Raw genomic sequence first — 21,693 nt, 5'->3', positions numbered from 1 at the left:
AAAACATCTGAGAGTAATTCTAGAAGAAAGAATGAACTTCAGCTAACAGATAGAAGAAGCAGAAAAAAGGCAAGGCAATTGCATGGAAAACTCTACCTGCTGCTCAACCCAAAAAGTAAACTTTCCTTAGGAAACATGCTGAAGTTAATGAATATAGAGTTATTACCTAGCATTACGTATGCAGGAGTAACCTGATATATTACGAAAGACAATAAGAAAGATCAGTTACAAAGTACACTAAATACAGGCAGGTGGGCCCCCATGGTATATTAGCAACCAACAAATCAGAGAATAACTGAAAATCGAAACTATTAAGGAAAAAGTAAAAAAAAGCAAATAAGTAAGACAATAGAGACGTTAAAAGCGCACAAGAATATAAAATTAAGACAATTAAGAAATACCCTTTTGCATTAATATTTGTTGTATTTGGTGGATGCCTACGGCAAGGAGAGGAAAATTATAGTAGTTACTTGCTGTTACTGCTTACGTGCTGCCGGTTCATCTATAGCTTGAGAAAATATGATAGGGGATTAAGTGTTGGATTAAATAAACTTGCGTGGCTAAAGGTCGAAAATATTTTTCGGCTTCAGCTGACGTTAGCGGTACAAAGAATTTTGAGTTGAGGGCGATGTTCATGGAGTTGCCATTAGGCATGGACAAAGTTGCCTATATTCGGTTCAGCCATGTTTCAGCGCTCCTTCACTTACAACGAATGCAGTGAAGGTACATAATTGTTAATTTCATGAGTAGTGCTCTGTGTGATATCATTGAAAAAAATTTTGAGTTAAAGGTTGTTAAGGGAACAGATGATTTGTTAAGTTGCATTCACAGTTGTTGCCATTGCTATTTCAAGGTTATTATTTCTTCTTTCTATTTTTTGTAAGTATTTTCCTGGATTTTCTGTTTTTTCTTTATTTTGTGATTAAGTGGAGTAGCTTAAGCTACTTACTGTCTCTGTCTGCATCGAACATAAACTCTGGCAGAAGCTGGAGCCAATATGGCTACGCTGAACTGTCATGGTTCATGGAAGAGTACGTCAGTTGCTGAAGGATATATTATAAAGGACTGTACCTCCAAACAAAATTAATTTTCAAGGATTCTTGCAAGCTCAACCACTAGTTCTTCTTTGAAGAAAGTTGATAACGAAACATAAATCTATGTTAGCACCACATTCACGACATGCTTTCAGAATTGCCAATTCCATATTAATTTGAATTAATAATGTGGATAGTATTCATAATTTATATATTTTTGTTGATAAAACTTATTGAATAGATATACAAACTATTTCTCGGTGTTCATTATGTTCAAAGACCATAAATTATTCAGATTATGCCAAGAGCATAATGTACTCAAAAAGTGTCATTGGTAAGCAATAATATCAAAATAACAGGTTCGTATAGTTTATCCAAAGTCACTTGGAGGAAGCCAGAATGTTTCGATTATACAAGGGTTGTCCAAGTTTCCAGAAATTCCTTTAGGGCCAGTGAATTTATTCCTTAACAATACTTTCAAATGAACCCCAGTATTTAACGGATCACGGTATCACAGTTTTGTTTCAATAATTTCAGAAATAATATTAATGAATAATAAAAAAGAGGTGCATTTTATGTTACCAGAGTTTCAGGGCCATAAAGAAATCGATCCTTTTATCTATACCTACTGTTTTGAAAATAATTCATACACTTAGAATTATTGATTTCGAATTCTCATTATTCTGAATATAGGTGAAGTGTTTTATTGGACATGAAGAATATACTTTATTTATAAAGAAATCACCTTGGTAAATTTCATTTCATTTCACGGATGATTCGATGTGATTGTATCATTGGATAAACAGATCCTTGATATATTTTTAACACTGCATTTTGTATCTTATTGCATTCAATTAGCAAACAGAATGTGAATTCTCGTTTGAATAAATATTTACTATGCACTAACGTCATGTGTTGTTAACGGCAAAATATGACATGAGATTAATGATAGGTCTCAGCAGTTATGGCTTATTATTCTTGATAATAAACCAGCGAAATCGTTCGAAGACAAAAAATCGATGACCCGCTCTCCGAAACTTACACAGTTAGTTGGTGTTAAATACAGGGTGATCCAGATTTTAGTGCAATAACTTTGGCGTCGAACTCTTTTCATGAAAAAAGTTCATATAAACATATATCCTAACAAGCTACCGCCAAAATTACCCAGTGGCGCAGTTATAGGGGTGGGATGGTACTTTTGAAAATATACTCCACTGTCTTTTTTTGGAGAAAATTATTCCATTTCTGAAATCAACGGAGTTTCACTAAAGAAAAGTCTTTTGTGTGGCGATTTATCTTTTATTGTATTGATTTCATTTTATTGTATTGTAAAAATGCATAATTAATCCTCAAATATTCAGACACTTTGAATACGGATAAGCTATATGGAAATTGCTCATTATTATTTCTGAAAAACATGTCGAAAGAACCGGGAAAAATAGTATATTATTCAACGAGCGGTAATGTAGGTCATAACTCACGAAGATGATGTTTGCAGCACGAGCCGCAGGCGAGTGCTGTAATTCATCAAGTGAGTTATGACCATTACCGCAAGTTGAATACTATACTCTATCTACGACTATATCAATAAATACTAAGAAAAAAATACAGACTTAGAATAAAGACAGAAGGAACGAGAAATAAACATAATGTGCTCGATCCCGTACAAGAGAGATGGAAACTCAGTGCCACCAATCACAATCGAACTAGCTTCGGCTAGCTCGAATCCAGTACAGAGTACAGACATAGAAATTTATTGAAAAACCTTAATAATTGCCTATAAAAATGCATTAAAATATACCAAAAAATATTCCCTGTAAACGATGACTTGATGATCTTACTGCTACACCCATCTTGAAAATTTTTTCAAACTCCTTTATATTTTTTCGGGCAATTAATTCTGTATGGTAACATTAGCTGTTTGTCTTTTGGAAATGTATACCTTTATAATATTTCATCTTCAATATCTGAATTAATCGTTTTCAGCAAAACATTCACAATAATTAGATATCAACTTAATTTGAAAACGTCAAAAGTGACATTCCCTCGGACATTCCTCCCCTCAATAACAATAATGGAATGTTCTCTTTCGGCCAATCGAATAGAAGCAGAGGAGTATAGAAGCACAGATCCATATTTTCCGATTTATAATAGGGAGTTATAGTAGTGAGTTATTATAAATCACGCTGTTTGTTAATAGATACTATTAATTGCTCAAAAGCAGTTGAATAATGAGTATATAATTCAATAGGAGTAGATAAACTTATTTGTGCCATAGGTATTCCGAAAACTTTCTGCAGGAAAAACAAACAAAGGAAACAATACAGAAACAAACAGAACAGAAAATAACGACGAATCATAAAAGAATTGCTGCCCTAAACACGGACATGGAGATGCCAAAGCCTAATAGTGTTCGAAAAAATAATGATGAGAGATGACGTCTCCTTTGTAGATTTGGCAATCCCATCCCATCCTACCTTTTCAATCCAGAATGGACTAGTTTTCATTTTTTTGTTAAGGATCAATTCTAAAAATTTAAGTAAAATGAAACAAAAATGTGGAAGAATCATTGAAATATCTCTAGAAATGAAAAAGTTATGGGACTTTGAAGTTGCGCATGGAAGAATAATTTCATAGTCTAGTGTGTGACGTCACGCCACTTACACGAGGCGACTGGTATTCGCAGAGTGCTTACGAATTCATTGGTGTACAATCACTTGTGCCGTTCGTGTCGTGTTTTGTTCGTTACACGATGGCTGAAATAAAAAAAAAATCCCACAAATATTGTATTGTGCCTATGTGTGCAAGCACGACAATTAAAAACCACAACAAATTGCTTTTTCATGTACCAAATGACATGCATCAAAGGAAGAAGTGGTGCAAATTAATGAGGCGTGACTTAATTGGACCTAAAACTACTTCATATGTGTGTGAAGATCATTTTGACATAAGTACCTATCAGTACTAGCTGTCTATTTCTGATAATAAAAATACTAAGGTGTAAGTTGGTTTGAAATAAGTTATTAAGTAAAAATAACTTTGTCCTTTCACGAAGCCTTCTTCCATTATGGTGACATAAAAACAAAACTCGAGTTAAAACTACACTGTACAACTACAAACGGCGCGAAAGCCTTGGCGCGTCTAAGTATTTAAACGAAATTCATGGTGTAGCGATCACAGGCAAGTGGCGTGACGTCACAGACGAGTCGGAGACCAAAGAAGTTCCGCGCTAAAATACGTAAATTTAAATAATCTATTTCTCAGTCATTTATTGATGCATTTTCAAAATTTTTTCACTGATTTATCAGTTTTGCTCTATATTTTGATTCTATCGTGTCAAATATAGTATTATCAACATCACTAAACTAGTCCATTGTCCACTTTATGATATAGATCTCCCTCCCTTCGACAATATTCAATATACAGGGTGGTCTAGACTTTATTTCAATAATTCTGGCGTCAGATAGAACAACTCTTTCCATGAAAAAAGTTCATATAAACATATATGGTAAGAAGATATAGAGATACAGGGTGTTGAAGTTTGAAGAAAAAATCACTCTAGTATTATTACATTCATTGTTTAAAATTTTAGTTATTAAAATCTAGATAATGTAATTTTTCGAATTAGGTGAGTGCCTCCTGACAAAATTATCCAGTGGCGTAAATATAGGGGTACGATAATCCTTTTCTATTGAAAACTATACCACTGTCTTTTTTAGAGGATTTCATTTCCGAAATCAAGCTCCACTAAAAAAAAGGCACCTGAATTTTTTCATAGAATGTATAATCAAGAAAATACAAAAAAAAAAAAGAAGTACAGTTTCAAGTATGTAATAATATCATACGATATCATATAATACGAATGTATAATCGAGTACAAAGCAGACACTATCCACTAAAATCCACAAAAATTAATTTTTCGAATTTTCCCATTAGTGATAAATGAAAGAACAATTTTTTTTTTATTGTTTGTGTGTCTGACAAATGTTCAACAGATTGGGTAAATAAGTACTAAGACTTATAATTAATTAATTCATCACAGCTTACTTACTGGATCTTTATAATAATTTGGATTTTCCTGAGGATTACTGAAGAATTATTTGAATTTTTCTCTCGAAATTGGTAGCAGATACGACAAAATACAAGAAACCAATAACTGTATTGCTGAAACAGTTGATTTTTACATATACGAGTACAACTACCAGTGGTCTACAAAAAAAAAATTCTAGAGGTAAGAGACGGGCACTGTTCCAGAAACTTATGGTGGATTTATACACCGTACCTAAGAACTAAGGACTAAGAACTACGAACTAAGAACTAAACCTAAGAACTAAGAATTGAAAGCAAACAAATCAATGAGGGCGTTTATGCACGTTTCCTAAGAACTAAGAACTAACACTAGCAGGCCAACTGTTCACTAATGCCCGCCACTCACGAAGCGTTTCTTCCAGCGTTTGGTAGGTAGCGTCGAAGAGATTCCAGTCAGACAGCTCGGGACACGGCCGTACGACTGTAAATCAGAGTATGAACTTGACTGCCCGACTGGAATCTCTTCGACGCTAGCTACCAAACGCTGGAAGAAACGCTTCGTGAGTGGCGGGCATAAGAACTAAGGGCTCAGGTAAAATATAGAAGTGCGCTATCGCAGCATAGAATTTCAATATTAACGAGTACCAGTTTCTATCATTTTATGTTCTTTATTCGTATTTATCGATGAAAAGTATGAGGTGTATTTGAAAAAATTGAATTAAATTTTTTCACAATAAATATCAATGTCATACATCAAAGTATAGAACAAATAGAAAGTAGTTCGAGCACGTGCGCATGCCTTAATTAAGAACTAACAAGAGAGAGCATAAACGCCACTGAATTCTTAGGTTTAGTTCTTTCTTAGTTCATAGTTCTTAGTCCTTAGTTCTTAGGTACGGTGCATAAATCCACCATTCGTTCTCAGGTCTTAGGTTTAGTCTTAGTTCTTAGGACTGGTGCATAAATCCACCATAATATTCATGCCGAATCTTAAGAGGATCTTATCATCTCACCTAGTTGAAGTAACTGATAATAATGACATCATAATAATAAACCATATCTCATAGATGAATACCTACATAATACAGTTGTGTGGTATCCAAGTTCGCCTGAACGAAGTAGCGCTTAAAAGCTATTGACGCAAAATCAGTGATTTTCTTCAATTTTTATATTGATTTCACGCGATGATGAAAAATCAAAAATTTGTGGAAACCCTTATGAGAAAATTGATTCGAATAAAATTAGTCATGCTATTTCGAAGGGATTAGTTATTTTCTAATTGAAGGAATTATAGCGGAACCCTCGAGTGTGCGTAATCGCAACACGCAAGCAGCAAATTTTCGACGATTGTTCCATTGTTGTCCAGCATTTCGGATCTTTCAGACACGAACCAAGGACGAACATTAAAACATATTCACGACCCAGTAATTCAACCTTGAATAGAGCATGATGCTGGGTGGAGATAACGTCTGGTGGATTGTGGTAGATAATACCCGTTCCGTCTGTACGACCGGCCACCTCACGTCTTGCACAATGACCGAGATTGAATCTCTCACGGTGAAAATGGTTTATGAAATATTGGTTTAGCAATTTCGATAATGAATCTCGCGTGAAAAACAGCGTTGCGATCACTTTTGGAATGAAAATTTTCTGTAAAAATTTTTCTATAAGCGTGCTCTTTCAATCCTTTTCCCGCACGCAATTTAAGGCGCAAAGAGTCACTTTTGCATACGGTGCGGGAAAAAACTATGCGTGCGGAAAAGAAATAGCAAGGGTTTATTCCGCACGCAAAATGCTAAAGAGTAAATTAATTTAAATTTCAAATTAAATTCAGTCATGTATCCATGTACCGAACGACCAATTAACGTCAATGATGAATAACCACAAGCAGAATTACGTATGTCATCCATGTATAAGTAATCAAACATTTAAGTTCCAATTTATTTCATGCCTTGTAGAAAAAAAAATTCCTCACTTTTGCAGAAAGAGTCTTTTCCGCACTCAACTGCAACGGCACTTGCAGTGCGGAAAAGTACAACTTTCCGCACTTGCTAGAAAAATAACTATTTCGTCTCCGATTTTAACATTTCCGTTCGCATCATAATGTCTGTAATGTATGTCTGTCACGCATTGTTGTAGTAGCCTTAATTTCGACAATTTGTACCCGATTTCAATGAAATTTGGTATAGGTATACCATTTGTACCATCGATGGTCCCATACGAAAATCATTTCCAAATTAAGGGTTTGTGCTTGCGCAAAAGGGAAATTCTCTGGATTTGAATATATCCTCTCCTAATGGTTCGATGTTGCTGATAATTGGCATGGATATTCGGATCGGGCAGTGTAACATTAACGGTATTCAAGGTCTCTCAGAGGAGCTTGAAACCCCTAGAAAGTGTGTCCCCCAGATGACCTATAGGGAAAGGGCCCAATCAGCATTAGCGGTGGGTGGGAAATAAAATAACACCCACGGACCAAACAAGCAGCATGGGTAGAACTCTCCAGCTAGAGTGACTGCAACCTGTCTAAGTGGAGGTCACTTTGAAATCAAACCCTGGCCCTGAAGGCAACAACCCTCAGACAGGTGGAATAAAACGAAGACGACTCAAGCTTAGAAAAAGGATAATGAATATTGGTACTTATGTTCAACGTTCAAGGTCTATCCCAAATACTGAATGAGTTGTACACCAAATGAATACATGAGCACAAACATGGGTATGGTGAATGGTATTGACTGGTATGGAAAAAAAGGGGCCAAGTGTCGAAAAATTTAGGATTTCAAGATCGTTAGGTACTCTAGAAGAACAGCAAATAAAAAAGCTCAACAAGGTATCCAATATGATTTAAGAAGATACATTATATCTTAGTTCTTGGGAACCAATAAACCAACGCATAACTAAACTGAAACGAACTCTGGTAGGTTTCAAAATCACACAAATATAGGTACGCTGTGAGCGATGACGCTATTCTAAGAAGAAACTCTAAAATAAGTTGCGTTAGAGGCTTTGGGAGAGCAAGAGGAAAAAACATATTGACGGAATGCAGAGAGAGACATAATTATTCAGAAATAAAAGACAGTTATAAAAAAAAAACAGGACAAAGAAGGAAGGAATACCGAGAACACAAATTCGCAGAGAGAACCAAAGTTGTGAAAGGAAAAAATGTCTCAGTAGAGAAAGCATCCCTTAGGGATGGTGTAATAATACATAAAAAGGGTAGTAGAAATATGTGACAATTCGGGGTATGCCCATACTCCAGAGTATATGGAAAATTTTCGTTAAAAAGATCGAAGAAGAATACCGGATATGGAAGCCGAAGAACAGGCGCGCAGGTCAACTATCGATCATCGGTGTAGGTAATAGAGAAAAAGAGCGATAAACCAAGGCATACGATAGTGTATACTACAATGGCTTCGGAGAAAACTAACCATCATCAAGGCACTAGAGATGATGAATGAGAAGATAATAGAGTCAAATAAAAAGGAGACAAAGAGTTCCGTTAGGATTCAGCGTAGACAAGAGACATATACAATGTTACAGCTGTCTCTCACCTACCCTGTTTGAAATATACCTGCAACAGGCTCTCAAAAACATGGAAAAGAAAATGTTGAGACTTGGGTATACCACTGAACGAGTCCACCATTTTCACACCATGACTTGACGACATCGTGGTTCAGCCTAGGAATAAGAAGATCTAGTGCATATGACTCGAAAACTTATAGAGGAATACGAAGTTAACATCTGTACATTAGGTTACAGGGAGTGGTAAGATGGACCATAAGAAGACTACAGTAGAGAATCCATGTGGATTGAATGCCCGACAACCCAAATTAGCAAAAATGGAAAAGCCAAATCACGCGAGGACTCACAGCAAGACCACCAAAACGCTGGATTTTGGAATCACAAGAAGAAGGAACACCAGTTTTTAATAGCAAGAAGAAGTATTGAATTAACAACGTTCCTTTATATTCCAATAATCGCATTTTATATATCAATTATTTATTTCAATGTATTAATGAATGAATTTACAAATATGTCGGAGAAATTGTATATTGTTTTATAATGATGCTTTTTCTACAGGTTTTATTGAAATTGGCATAATTTCTATTTTTTCGTATATTCAATACTGGAATTGTATTCGAGTAGAATTTAAAACATAATTCTACAAATAACATAAAATAATCATTTACTATTTTTGAGCGGTCGTTCCCCGAACATCATGCCAAACTCCAGCAGAGCCAGAGAAAATTCAGGTATATCGGAAAAAAAACAATATATCAGTGACAACAGATCGGACCGGGTTGATTTACGTCTATATATAAAATAACAACAATCTTCATTCAAAATTTCGTGCTGATTCATAATCACAGAAAATTAAAGCAGAATATAGAAAAAATTATCTTATATTTCTGTAACAATACATCCGACTAGATTGAGTTCAGTTTGTTTTTGTAATCACTCGTATGTTTATGCCGAATTGAGGAGGTTTCTCTACAAAGGAGCAATAGGACCGTGAATGAATAGTCACTCAAAAATTCCTCACTAACAGTGCCTTCTTGTACATCCTATATAAAATTATAGGGTATGGCAACATTTTTTTGTGAGAATGCAATACCACCTTCTTTAAAATTCAGGTATTTTTTACAATGTATGCTGATTGTTCATACCTATCTAAATTTCGAATGAAAACAGCAAGAATTCTTTACTAAATGAGACTCTTTTAACATCGTTCGATATGTTGATAATTTCTGTTTAGATATTAGCCAAAGATTTTTTACGGTCTCCAGAAATAAAAGAACCCAAGATTTTAGAAAACACCACTACAAAAATTGCAAGGATTCGAATCAGGCATGCGAGCTGGCCACTCAAAATTGCTGATTTTACCTTTTTTTTCCAATAAACATAACACGGTTGTGCCTAGATAAAAAAAACTATTTGAATGACCTATTCGATAAAGAATTTCATTACGTTAAAAATAAACTTGAAAGGAATGTAGAAAAATAATATTGTCACTTGTCAGGTGTCCATCTACGAACCTATATCTTTTATGAACATGAAATGCTGAGCTCATGCTCATTTCATATGTTTTGTCTTAATAGAGAAGCTATATTTTCCTGAACCAGAGCTACATTCATATTAAAGTCTCAAAAATATAAGATTCACATCACAATGCCAAAAAGATTGTGAAGATGAAAAACTACAAATACTAGACAAAATGAATCATTTGAACACAACCTTATCTCCTTTATCTAGAATTAACGATGTGAATTCATTCCTAGGAATAGAATTATATTAACGAAAAAATATAAGTTCTACGGGTATCAAACCTGCAACACATCAATTTTACAAATTCATGAAAATGCCACTACACCGATCTGGAAAAACTCCAGCTGTCAATTGCAATTGTAAATTCTCAAACAAGGCATTAGAAATAAACATAATATCCAATTATTAGCAATTTTCCCTGAAAAAACACATTAGTGAAGCCAGTAAATATTTTCCTCAAACAACTAACTCCAAAGCTTCGTCATTGGAAATAACCAAATCCAGCCAGCTGTTAGACACCATATTGATTTTTTCATCGTGATGAAAAGTCTTGTGATTTTCGCACAGATGACGTTCAGGAAGTCCGTCTAACATATCGACATTGGATACGCCTACAATTGATCGAACAATTATTGAAACGACCAATGAAAATACGAGCGGCCAGCGTAGTCAATTGATCAAAAGGTTGCTTCGATCGAAACACAAAGAAAATCAACAAATTAACTTCGGGAAATTATAAGAATCAAGATCGTGATTTTCCAACCCCTTACTTTAAATTTTAAACGGATATAGAAAAATAATCGATGAACACTGTTAGTAGAAACGCCTAGAGAAATAGTAAACTTGGGACTCACCTTGACACTGACATTAACAACACGCGAACATGCACGTCGGCATCAGCAGGGCTCCCTATCGACGTCGTCCCCATAGCCCCCAGAGAGAGTGGATTCCCCCAAACAAACAGAAAAAAAAATAGAGCAGAAAACACCTCAAAAATCACGGCTCACTTGTAGTAACGAACAGATGGGAGAAAATGTTTTAGCCGATGACGGTAATTCGGCAGCATGGCTAGGCCGCGATGATGGAGGGAAGGAGACGCAGGGGGGGCCCCGGGCATTTCGAATGCGCAATTTCCCCACCACCACCGTCGAAGGCTCCGCTGCCACCGTCACCGTGGCGTTTTGGTATCGTCGTCGTGGTCGGAGTTGAAGGAGGACGATGGTTCTACGAATTCGAGATCGGCCTGGTTGAAAAATCCATATATTCGTTCCGAGAGATGTTACGCAACGTTGTAGCCGTTGATGGTGTCAGGGAAGGAACAGAACGGAACGTTCGAATTCTGCGATTTCGAGAGATTTCGGTTACCCTTGATATTATTGAAGTTACGAATAGAGTATGGTCATCTTCTTCATGTACCTACCTAGGTGTACTTTATAATTTACGACCCGAATAAAGTTCGTTAAAATACTCTATTTACCTAAACCTACTAATTAAACTAAGAAAGCATATCAGGAAGGTACTGAAGCGGCTTTATTCATGAGCAAGTGGCGCATAAAATGCGAGCGCTCAAAAACCACTTACTCCAAGTCATTACTTTCCTCATTTCTTTTCCGATTTTCAACTAGAATCTTTTCATTGAATATTTTTTATTTAATTGCATAATCTCAACTGTGTGGGTCTGAATCGCCAAAATAGTGGATTTCTTCGATATTCCCCTTGAATTTTCTATGGTTCTGATGAAGCGATCAACACGAAATTCATAAAAACTTGAAATTTATATTTTCTATCTACTAGCAAAATCTAAAATCAGTGAGAACTGTTGCCACTGAAATATTAGGTTTTTCCGATATTCTGCTTGAATATTTCATGGTTCTGAATTCTTATGACGCGATCAAGACGGAATATGTTTTGCATAAAGCTAGAAAATTCATATTTTCTATGCACTTGAACAATTTCAACTGTAGCCACTGAAATATTGTGTTTTTTCGATATTCTGCTCGAATTTCTTATGGTTCTGATGACGCGTTCAATACAAAATTTTGCATGAAGTTTGAATTGAATATCTTCTATTCAATTGCAAAATCTCAACTAAGTACAAAATATTGTCGTTGCAATAGAAGGTTTTTTCGATATTCTTCTTGAATTTTCTATGGTTCTGATGAAGCGAGCAACACGAAATGTTGCAAAAAGCTTGAATGTAATATTTTCTATTCACTTGCAAAATCTTAACTAAGTGGGAACTATTGTCGCTGAAATAGAAGATTTTTTTGACATTCTGCATGAATTTTCAATTGAAGATTTAAAATTTCGCGTCGATCAAGCGAAATTTTGCATAAAGTTTGGAATTCATATTTTTTCTTTACTTGCAAAATCTTAACTAAGTTTGAACTTTTGCGGCTGGAATATGAGGTTTTTTGGATATTCTACTTGAATTTTCTATGGTTCTGAAGATGTGATCAACACGAAATTTTGCATACAGCTGGAATTTAATATTTTTTATTTACTTACAAAATTTCAACTGAGTGGGACTGTATAACTGAAATAGTGGACTTTTTGAAATTCTGCTTGAATTTTCTATGATTCTGAAGATGTGATCAACGCGAAATTTTGCATACAGTTCGAATTTCATATTTTTTATTTACTTGCAAAATGTCAACTGAGTGTGACTGAATTAGTGGATTTTTCGATATTCTACTTGAATTTCTATGATTCCGATGACGCGATCAACGCGAAATTTTGCGTAAGCTTAGAATTTATATTTCCTCATTACTTGCAAAAGCTTAACAAAGTGCGAACGGTTTAGATTGAAATATAAGTTTTTGTCGATATTCTGCTTGTATTTTCTATGGTTCTGATGACGCAATTAACGCGAAATTTTGCATTAAGCTCAACGAAGTGTGGACTGTTACGGCTGGAATATAAGGTTTTTTCGATATTCTGCTTGAATTTTCTATGGTTCTGAAGATGTGATCAACGCGAAATTTTGTATACGGTTTGAATTAAATATTTGTTATTTACTTGAGAAATCTCGATCCACTATTGGTACAGTCCCAGACGGTACCACAGAAATAGAGGAATTTTTTGATATTCTGCTTCTGTTCTATGGATCTAATGAAGCGATTAACACAAAATTTCGCGAAAAAAACTTGAAATTAATATTTTTCTATTTATTTGCAGAATCTCAACTCGGTGGATACAGTTTTCACCTCACTGAAAAATAAGGCTTTTTCAATAACCTGCTCAAATTTTCCATGGTTTTGCTTGAACATCCACATGAAACTAGAAATTGTTATTCTAAATATACATGCAGAATCTCATCCCGACAGGACTTGTGATTACGGTTATATGAGGTATTTCTTTTCCAATATTCTTCTTGAATGTTTATAGTGTTGATGATGTGATCAGCTTGACATTTTACAGCAAGCTTAAATTATTATTTTCAATCAAAGCTCAACTCTCAACTGTATCTCAAAAACGAAGCTTGTAAGTAGGATATATGTTGTCCTATCCAACGCCAAAGTTATTGAACTAAAATCTGGACCACTCTGTATATTTCTGGATATATTTCCAATCGATTCTATAAGAAATACCCAACATCAATTTTGGATGAAGCAACAAAATAACTCAAAACTTCAAAATCCGCAAATTGAAAATGAATATCTTTCATTAGACAAGTTATTTCATCCAATGACTTAGTTTAGTTGGTCCGCAGAGTTGAAATAGAGTTAAATCCAAATTGATTTTCTAAAGAAAAAATTGGTCGCTGATCTGATATCAAATCAGATATTGCTAAAAAATTTCCTTGTGATTTACTATTATGTATCAGAGGAATAACATATTACATTATTAGTTTTGACATTATAATGGAAATAATTGTGATCGAATTAATTCGAATGAAAAATGAAGTATTGCCAACAAATCGATTTTCCGAAGCAATTATTGAATAATTTACGATGGTTTCACTTTTTAATGCCTGATAATCCTGATATAATTCATTTCTTTTAGCACTGGCATAACGTCAACGATCGAAGAAGAATATCGTTGTCAGACTCTCAAAACAATCTTTTTACTGCTTACAAAACAAAATTTGAAATTTCTATTCCGAACGTTTTATTAATTATGATTCATTGAAACTCTTATGAAGTCAATATTTTAATAAATGCTGATAAACATGAGTATAGCGAATGAAAATTAAATAAAAAAACAACAGAAACCAATTCTTTTAAGAATGAAATAAATAAGAACAATCAGAATAAGCACATTGACAACATAGCATAGGGTAGAAATATCCCGGTTTTGTGTGCGTTTTCAAGGTGGATTCAGATTCTCCATCGGACACGTAATGCCATTGTTAAAATTAATATTTTAGTTATATTATTTACGTTAAATGGCCCAATGTGGACCATTAACATCTGAATTGGAAAAAATGTTAAAGTTAGTACAAAAATTTGCGGACATTTAGAACAGCAAAAACAAAGTAGTTCGGAATAATGTAAATTCTGAGACAATTTTTTCATCCCTAACTGATCAGAAAACTCCCCCAACTTATATAGACTAGGATATAAATAAGATTTTCCAAACGTTTTTGAAGAGAGAAGGTAGATTACTAAGCACCGATGGTTATCGAATTCGAGATATGCCTGGATAAAAAATCCATAACTTCGTCCCAGATTGCGCAACGTTGTAATTGTTGATGGCGTCAGGGAAAGAAGGAATGAAACGTTTCATTCGACTCTTCACTTTCAACTACTCCCACTTCGATAAATAAAACACAAATGTATTCGATTCTGTGCGTCCAGCCGACCGTACCTATACGCAATAACTTTCGAAATTAGACTATGAAATTCAAGAAGAATATTGAAAAAAAAAATACTCAATATTTTCATAACCACGAAACCGATAGAGTTGTAATTTTGGGTGTTCATATAAAATAACAATTTCAATCTCCTTATGAAATTTCAAGTTGATTACATAAGAACCATAATAAATTCAGGATGAAAATTGGAAAAGGAATATTTCCGTGAAAACATCCGATTGTATTGAGATTTTGCATGTATATACATATAGAATAATAATTCCAAGCTTCGTGTAAAATTTCTTGTTAATAGCGTAATCAGCACCAAAGAAAACTCAAGAGGAATATTAAAAATAAATTAACTAATACATAATTACGTTACAGCAGATCCGTCCGAGTTGGGTTTATAAAATAACAATTTTAAGCTTCATGCAAAATTCAAGCAGAATATCGAAAAGAAATGCAGAAAGCACTAAGGTGAATTTGTCAATTTCGCCACATACATAGTCATGTGGTTTCAAAGAGTGCTAGTGGCACATGAAGCAGTCACAAACTCCTAACTTGAAGTTATTGCCTTCCTCATTTTTATTTTTTACGTAGTAATTCATCGAGATTATCAGTAATCTTTTTGATGAATATCACCGACTGTTGTTTGATTTTTGGATCAACTTCTATAATATTTCAAATTTAGTCTTTATCAACCAGTTTATCGATCGACTTCTATAATGTTTCAATGAGACTGCTAGTTGCAATCAAGTATACGGTGCACGCGTCCCTATCCAGGAAATTCAGGGACCTCAATATTTCAGATTTCGCTTGTGGAATTTTGATGAAATTTGAAATGAGGATTCAGGTTGAGAAATTAATGTTACCATAGAAATTTCAGCTCTTTCGAGTATACGGTACGACTTGCGATCTACTAGTCCGATGGGGATGAAATTCGGTATGAGTGTTTCGTGAAATTTCAAGGCCTCAATATTTCACATTCTGCTTGTATGATTTTGATGAAATTCGGAATAGGTATTCGGGTTGAGTCATTAATATTACCATAGGAATTAAAGCTATCTAATTGCGATCTACCAGTCCGATGGGGATGAAATTCAACATTAGTGTTTAGTGAAATTTCAAAGACATCAATATTTTATATTCTGCTTGTATCATAGCTCTTTCGAGTATATGTGCGAATTGCGATCTACCAGTCCGATGGGGATGAAATTCAACATTAGTGTTTAGTGAAATTTCAAAGACATCAATATTTTATATTCTGCTTGTATCATAGCTCTTTCGAGTATATGTGCGAATTGCGATCTACCAGTCCGATGGGGATGAAATTCGGCATGAGTGTTTAGTGAAATTTCAAGGACATCAATATTTTACATTCTGCTTGTATGATTTTGATGAAATTTGGAATAGGTATTCAAGTTGAGACATTAATGTTACCATAGATTTTAAAACTCTTTCAAGTATATGGTGCGAATTACGATCTACTAGTCCGATGGGGATGAAATTCGGCAGATTGCTAAGAGAAATTCCAAGGACTTCAATATCCCATATTCTGCTTGTAGGATTTTGATGAAATTTGAAATGGGTATTCAGGTTGAGACATTAATGCTATCATAGGAATTTAACCTCTTTTGAGTATACGGTGCGAATTGCGATCTACTAGTCCGATGGGGTGAAATTCGGAATGTTGGCACGAAATCGTGGAGGAAAAACTACTCTTATCAATTAATCTTCAAATTAAATGATTGTTGAGTGAAATTCCAGGGACCTCAATATTTCACATTCTGCTTGTAGGATTTTGATGAAATTAGGGGGGGGTTCGAAAATGAGAAGACAGTTTATTTGAAAGATATTCAGAATAAGTGTCTAATGGCGAAATACCGACTACGCATATTTTAATTTTTTTCATTGATATTTTGGAAACTTATCGGAGTAACGCAACAGTTGAAACAAAAAGTTCTTCATAATTGAATACAACTTTATCACAGAATAAATTTAAAAAAAACTATAGAAATATTATTTTCATTACCTGTGTAATCGTTTATATAAGTGCTTCGCTCGCGAAAATGATTCATCATAGTAGAAAATACAGAATATCACAATCTCAATTTTCAGGATTCAAATAGGCCCAGTTCTCCAGTAACGTCGAATAGACTTTCGAACTTGAGTCTTCTGTATCTTTAACCTGTATGTGCAGTGTTTCCCTCATGTTTGGAATGATCAATTTCCAGTACTCTCCCAACAGAATTAATGTATTTCAGATTGAAAACTACCTCGACTGAGAGAAACAGATATTCCAGGCAAGTCCAACATGCTTGGGATGAAAACCATCGGATCAAATGGGAGGAAGCTTCCATAATATCAAAGGAAGAAATATCCAAACGGAGAAAACTTAAAGAAGCAGCCTCCATGGCTATCAATCCGAATCCCTTTAGAGCCGGTATTTCGAAGGATAACCGACGGTTGAACCGTGCGTCAACTACCAAACTCCGTATTTCTAGTAAGCAATTTGATAGTTGACGAAACCGTTGAACCGTCGCGTCGGTTATCCTCCTTCATATCTAGAGACGGCCTCATAAGGCCCGTATTATGAAGGATAACCGACGGTTGAACCGTGAGTCAACTACCAAATTCCGTATTTCTAGTAAAGAATTTGGTAGTTGACGCAACGGTTGAACCGTCGGTTATCCTTCATAATACCGGCCCTTATTAATAATAATAATATTAAAAAGGGCCGGTATTATGAAGGATAACCGACGGTTGAACCGTGCGTCAACTACCAAATTCCGTATTTCTAGTAAAGAACGCAACGGTTGAACCGTCGGTTATCCTTCATAATACCAGCCCTTATTATGCCGTCTCCAGATATGAAGCAGGTATGGGCACCAATTATATGATCCGATCTGAGGAAGTTAAGCCCTGTTCAGATTGGAGAAACTGGCAATCTCTCGACACCACCAAATTAGAAAGGAGTCAGAACTCAGAAAACTGCGCTCACTATTGTGAGCGCAGTAGCAGGTAGTCGAATTTTCAGGGAAGTATATTTACTTCCCTGAAAATTCGACTACCGCGCATCCCGGAAGTAACTAAGTAAGCGTGTAGGTTGCTACCTGCTTCTGTAGACTATTGGTGAGAGTGAACGGATTGTTTTAGAACAGGTTTTTTATTTTTATTCTTATTTTTCTGTGAATTCAACTAACTATATCTGAATGTATATTCCCATCAATCTTTTTGAATCAACAGTATTATGTTTTTTAGATTTTTGACTGTGACTTGAGGACGGATTGTAACCGAGCTAACCTGGGATCAAATCCCGATATCCTCTATACAAACTCTAAAAAAATTTTGTGCGTACAAGTCCAAACAGAACCAGTTTGATAAACGGTTCTTCTCAGAACCAAACGATTTGTCCTTCTCAGGACCACCACCCTGGGGACAGCAGGCGAAATGTTGTAACCACTAAAACCGCGGTTGATAGAAACAGGCCAAGAAACTATCCAACATCCACCATCATATCACGACAACTCAAAGAAACGAGGTGAATCAGAAAATGGCAACATCCGAAAGGTCCATTTCTCTCAGCGACCCCTTCGAAAATCTTGAATTAGAAGTTGAACCATATTAAAGGAGTCAAGGTTCCAAAGCGTCCATTCCAACTGGTTTTCGAAGCTAGAACTATTTCGGAATGCGCCATTATGTAACTTGGGTACCTGAAAAGGAAACAGGCGCACAACTTGTCAACATAAAGAAGGAGAGAACGGAACACAGATCGTTACGGTGCTGTTGGCGTTTCGTTTCATCATCATAGATTCATAGAATCCACGGGATGCAGCGGAGGTTAAAGGAAGAGGGAAGGGTAGCTTTGACCTAGACCCGATAACCTTGACCATCGCCGTAGCTACAGCTGGATCGATCGACTCCGAGCTTCAGGAAGGAGTTCGCTCATGCGCCTTTGCAAGAACACTCCCAAATGAGATCTGACTGGTTAGTGGTTACTTAGATTTCTCGTCGACGGAGCAATTGGTCTAACCATTATTCGCAGAAATCCGTGAATTGAAACAGAGATCAAGCAATCCATAATTATTTACTTTAAAATTGATTTTCTTTGTATCTCACAATTTCCCGAAAATTTCCAAATAGATCGATCAGACGCTAGAGCAATCTGGTGGGTATTGTACCAAGCTCCACAATGTTGAGTTGGTCAGTAACAAGCAGGAATTAGAACATCAACATTATCAATGAAAAGAAAATTTTTCGAAAAGAATTATAATTTCTATACTTTTTGAAACTCTAATGTACTGCCCTCAGAATCATTTTTAAGTACGCTTTTACCTCGTAACCTCATTCAAGCAAAATAATTGCTGGAATATAAATAGTAATGAATATAATTTAATTTGTTCATATATTGTAGAAATTTAGCAGAATTTGCCTCTTCAAGAACTGCAGGTATCAGCAGTTCTTCATCCATAAACAGAAAGATATCGATTGGAGGTAAAAAAAGTTCTCATTGAGTTTAATAATATGTTTCATATTTTCTATCCCAACTCTCACTGGCCTTTGTGAGAACACTAAGACACTGTGAGTTTGAGGGAGTCGTGGGAATCAATTGTGTTCTGAGTAGGTTTTGTTAATGTGTGCCCGATCAAAGCTCGGTTTTCCAATCCTAACAGTCTTAGTGAGGGTTGGAAAAAGAATCATTTTCTACTAGGCCAATCTTTAGAAATAATAATAAATGTATTTAATGCGAATGAACTGATCCGTGAAAACAATGAGTTTGACCACGTTTTAAGGATAGGGGTGCGCATGGCCTTTTTAACAACCTCCATATCACTGGAGGTTAAATGTCAATCATTGTCCAAACGCATATACCCAGACAATGAAAAAAGTCAGTCATTCGCTATTTGAAAAGGTCCACAATTCTACAGATCCAAGAGAAAAGAGAAATAGGTATAACGGTATGAATCAAAAGAGAAAGAAACGATTCTCTTTAGCAAGCAGTTTGGATGTTAGAGTGATTTACCGTTTCTTCAAAAAATTGCACCCGAATTCTGGAAAATCAAGTGATGAAAAAAGTCGCCAATATGTTTTTTGGTGTTTTTGAAAAAACTTGTGCAAACGAATTTTCAATTTAAATGATATGGAATCATATTTGAATGATGAGATTCAATATATCAACTTTGCATAAAAAGCCTCGTTCATTGCTACATATTGAGTGTATAGTAATTTCTGCAACATTATACTTCAAAATTTCCCATTTAATGTAGAGGTAACCAACATATATGCTTGATTGAAATCTCCCAGATCCAAAGTGTAGAATGGATATCAAAATTTTTCTGTACATGATTGCGTGAGGTTGATTGAAATACGAATTTTATTGGCCATTTCGCATTCCACCAGAATCCCAATATATAATATTATTGCAACTATAGATCACTTCTATTATTTTAAAATATTCAATGGCGAACTATTAACAACACCAGAATTACTCAAGAAAACATTTAATCATTTCATGTGCGATTAACGTAAAAGAGGCGCATCCGCCAAAATGTCATATATTTACTGGGGTTGATATACTTCTTATTTCTCGAAGATCACACTTTAAAACACAGCATCTATTATGCGCAAACGATAGTAGCCATTTTACTCGGTTGAATCAATTCGATCTAATATTATAGTGATACAATAAATTGAATTAAATTTCATTCTAAATTATTCCATTTCCAATGGCAACAAGCTTCATTTCATTATTACAAAACCATTCCATTGGAGGAAACTAAGAAATTACTTTACATTTAGGCATAATATCTCTCAAAACGTATAGCTACTTCCAGTGGTGAGAGCGGTTAATATACGTATACAAATTAGTTCAAATGATGTTAGATGTTAGATCTGCTTATATGCGATGAATGTCAAAATGAGCGCATCCACCAAATATGTCAAACTTCATATATTTTAGATTTATTTATTTTTTTTATACATATTTCAATTTGGTACACTACTCACCTCAGCTTTAAGCCATATATTTTAATAATCTACAGTGAAAGTGTCCCTTCACTTCGGTAAAGTAAATTGGAAAAAATTCCACATTTCCAGTTCACATTTATGTGATCAAATTTTAAAAAGAAATAAATAATTCATTCAATATATTCAGTCCCAAATATACTCTGTTGTAGCAGCATTCAAAACTGATGTGGTTCAAGTTATCAATTACTACTATATTAGAATTATTCAGTATTTCCATCTTACTGATGTTTAAGAGAAAAATTTGGAGGGAAAACTTCCAGACGGAAAGAGGGGTCGAAATTAATGGTAATTTTTATTTCAATCTACTATATTCACATAAATGAAGGCATAATAAAATTGTCCAATGTGAAGAAGTTGTATGGAAAATAGAACTGACTGAAAATTGCAAAAATAAACACCTAACCTAAAAGCAGAACATACATGTAAAACACAACATACCTCTGTCGAATTTCTTTCCTTCTGGATCAATGTCTTTAACGTTAAAAATATCTTCGAATAAAACACCTGCCATTATTTCTTATCAATTAACACACAATAAAAAACTCAAATTTGAACGATGTAAATTGGATTTAACCTCTTCATTCTTCAATTGCCAATTGATAACTCTATGGTTATCGCAATTGTTAGTAAAGTTCTGTGGTTTAAAATTTGAAAAATTTTCAGATTGTGCGATAAATATACACAAAATTATGGCAGCATATTAACCAAACACTAATATATACGAATAATATTTTTTGGAAAACAATTGTTTTGTGCTCATCA

General features: G+C 34.8%; 1 protein-coding gene across 1 annotated transcript in view; it reads right to left on the bottom strand.

The window, feature by feature from the left end:
- Positions 1–21,536, bottom strand: part of LOC123674611 (DNA-directed RNA polymerases I, II, and III subunit RPABC3-like) — a 113,153-nt gene extending 91,617 nt beyond the window's left edge. The window contains exon 1 of the mRNA XM_045609545.1: positions 21,370–21,536. Within this exon, the coding sequence (XP_045465501.1) occupies positions 21,370–21,442 (73 nt within the window). The 5' untranslated portion in view covers positions 21,443–21,536. The remainder of the gene's footprint in view (positions 1–21,369) is intronic.
- Between the last annotated feature and the right edge of the window lie 157 nt (positions 21,537–21,693).

Source organism: Harmonia axyridis, chromosome 1 (assembly GCF_914767665.1).
Source record: "Harmonia axyridis chromosome 1, icHarAxyr1.1, whole genome shotgun sequence".
Lineage (NCBI taxonomy): Eukaryota > Metazoa > Arthropoda > Insecta > Coleoptera > Coccinellidae > Harmonia > Harmonia axyridis.
Note: the sequence above shows the minus strand (reverse complement) of the source record. Positions and strands in the feature narration are given on the sequence as shown.